Source organism: Mastomys coucha, unplaced genomic scaffold, assembly GCF_008632895.1.
Source record: "Mastomys coucha isolate ucsf_1 unplaced genomic scaffold, UCSF_Mcou_1 pScaffold1, whole genome shotgun sequence".
Taxonomy (NCBI): Eukaryota; Metazoa; Chordata; class Mammalia; order Rodentia; family Muridae; genus Mastomys; species Mastomys coucha.
Window position 1 is genome coordinate 61769299 of NW_022196891.1, and position 2553 is coordinate 61771851.

The following is a 2553-nucleotide window of genomic DNA, read 5'->3' on the forward strand; positions in this document are numbered from 1 at the left end:
CATCACCATGAGAAGTGATTTTATATCTGAATCTTGCTTTTCCGGTGTAATGGTGTGTCTAGGACTTTCTGTGGTGGGAGAATTGGGTTCTGATGATGCAAAGTGACCTTGGTTTGTGTTGTTTATTTTCTTATGCTTGCGCACCCCACCCCCATCTGGTTATCTCTAGTGCTACCTGCCCTTGCTAAATCTGACTGGAGCCTGTCCTTCCTGTGATCCTGATTGTGTCAGAACTCCTCAGAGTCAAGCTGTCTCTGGGATCCTGTTATTCTGGGATCCTGTGATCCTGGGCTTGTTAGAGCACCTGGGAGTGGGGCTTCCTCTGTGTGTTGTGGGACTGGATGCAGAGCTTGCGCTCAAGATCTGCTGCCTCTTGCTTTTCAAAAACAAGGTTTAGCTAATTTTGATTTCTTTTGAAAAATATTGATCTTATTTTATGTAAGTTTTTAAGAGATATCATTTTTAACACATATTCTTAATTATATTCTTAATTTGAATGTTACTGGTCTGATATGTTTGGAATCATTAATAAAAACTATAGGACTGCTTTCATTTTCAAATCCATTCTTTATTTCCTTACAGAACTTTAGCCCTGATCAAACCAGATGCAGTGTCAAAGGCCGGAGAAATCATTGAGATGATAAACAAAAGTGGATTTACTATAACCAAACTCCGAATGATGACACTGTCAAGGTAATTAACACATTTGTTTTCAGTTATATAATGTCATCTACCTTTCCCATCAGTCTTTAAATAAACAAAAGCAAAAACCAACCAAACAAAAAGCCCACAGAACAAGAACAACAACAAAAACATCCTTTCACTAATGGCAAATATAGAAAACATCATGGTGATGAAAGCAAGACAATAGATAAGTGGCCGAGCACCGCCTGAGCTCTCAGCACCAGAACCTGTCAGATTCCTAGCCCTTATCTAACTGTGGTGACGTCCATAGCCCCATCGCTTTCATAACAGCAATTCTTGACTCGATCTCTTCTATGTAAGATTGTACTGTATGAAGGTAATAGATGGTGTGAACCGAACATCTAATGATTTCTATAAGTTCTGGTTGCCAAAAGAGATGCATTTAGAGATGTTTACTTACATTTTATTCATCCTTATATGATGCCAGTATGTCTGTTTACTTCTCCAAAAAGCAGTATGATCCACCCTAATTAGAGATTTCTTAAAGAATTCGATAAAAAGAAGACTTACCTTAGTAAGCCTTTTCTATCACAAAATGTGATAAAATGAAGGGGATAAAGGAGAATGGTAACCAAGTAGTCACAATACCAAACAAAGAACAGAGAAGCGCGTTTTCCTTTCTTCAGTGCCAGTGTCAGGCTCAAGGTAGGACAGAAATAAATGAAGTGATACAGCACATATCAACATTTCGTCAATGATAGACTGGTATGCGATGGTAATCTTGTAGCATTCCAATGGAGATGAGAATTCTTTATCACCTAGTGACATCATAGCTGTCATGTCTGACAATTTTAACACTGTTTTGAGATGATGCTGGTATAAACAACAAATGGAGCATCCACTAGTAGAAAGTAGAGCAGAGTATGTAACACTTAATAACAAATTACTTGTGCTACTGTTGATCGGTCCAGTCTTGCTCAGGTCTGGTGTAGGCAGTCACAGCAGCTGCGTTCATGATCACAATGGCCATGTCAAGCCCAGCAGATCATTCATTTTGCAGCCTTTCTCCCAATCTTCCATCTCTTACACTCTTTCCACCCTCGCTTCTATGATTGTCCCTGAGCCTTAGAGGGGATGGTATAAATTTCTTTTTTAGGGCTTAGCACACAGCATTAGGGCTGAGGGCTCCTTAGAGTTGAGTGCTTAACTATCTCCTTCTCTCAGTACCTTGAGCATCCTCGAATCTTTGCATTGATCACTGCCCACTGGGAAGAGGCCTATATGAGTAAGGTTCCCGAGAGCAGCATTTGTCTGTAGGTACAAACAGTTGCATAGAAGACACTTTGACACTATGACAATTTAGGTCAAGAATAGCAAATAAGTTTCCCACAATGGTCTCTGGCCTCCCTAGCCATGGATAAGCTCTTAAAAGCATTACATACAAAATTAATTATCCAGTCTAGAAGGTGGGGTCTTTGCTATTGAACACTTTTGAGGGGCTGAAGAGATGGCTCAGCAGTGAAAAGCAGTGGCTGCTCTTCCAGAGGACCTCTGTTCAGTCACCAGCACCCACATGGTGGTAGACAGCCATCTGTAACTCTAGGGGATCTGACGCCCTCCTCTGGAGCACAGCCAGTACTGCATGCATGTGCTAAACAGACATGTAGGCTAAATCCTCTACATTTAAAATAAATTTTTGACGCCCAGGATCAGAGGTGAGGAGGACACAACATCTGTCCCAATACCGGGAGTAACTCGGACCAGCAGGACCCAGACACACAGGAACTCTGCCAGCCCAGTGGCTCAGGTTCCTTCTGGTCTGTCTGAGCTGGCCGGTACCCTGAGCAGACCTTGGGCACAAACTCTGCAGCCAGTCCTAAAACACCCAGAGGAAGCTCCACTCCCAGG

At 42.0% G+C, this 2553-nt stretch overlaps 1 protein-coding gene across 4 annotated transcripts in view; it reads left to right on the plus strand.

The window, feature by feature from the left end:
• Positions 1 to 2553, plus strand: part of Nme7 (NME/NM23 family member 7) — a 155899-nt gene that overhangs the window by 37593 nt on the left and 115753 nt on the right. For all 4 annotated transcript variants that reach the window (XM_031387737.1, XM_031387748.1, XM_031387764.1 and 1 more), the window contains one exon: positions 583 to 693. In XM_031387737.1, the coding sequence (XP_031243597.1) occupies positions 583 to 693 (111 nt within the window). The remainder of the gene's footprint in view (positions 1 to 582; positions 694 to 2553) is intronic.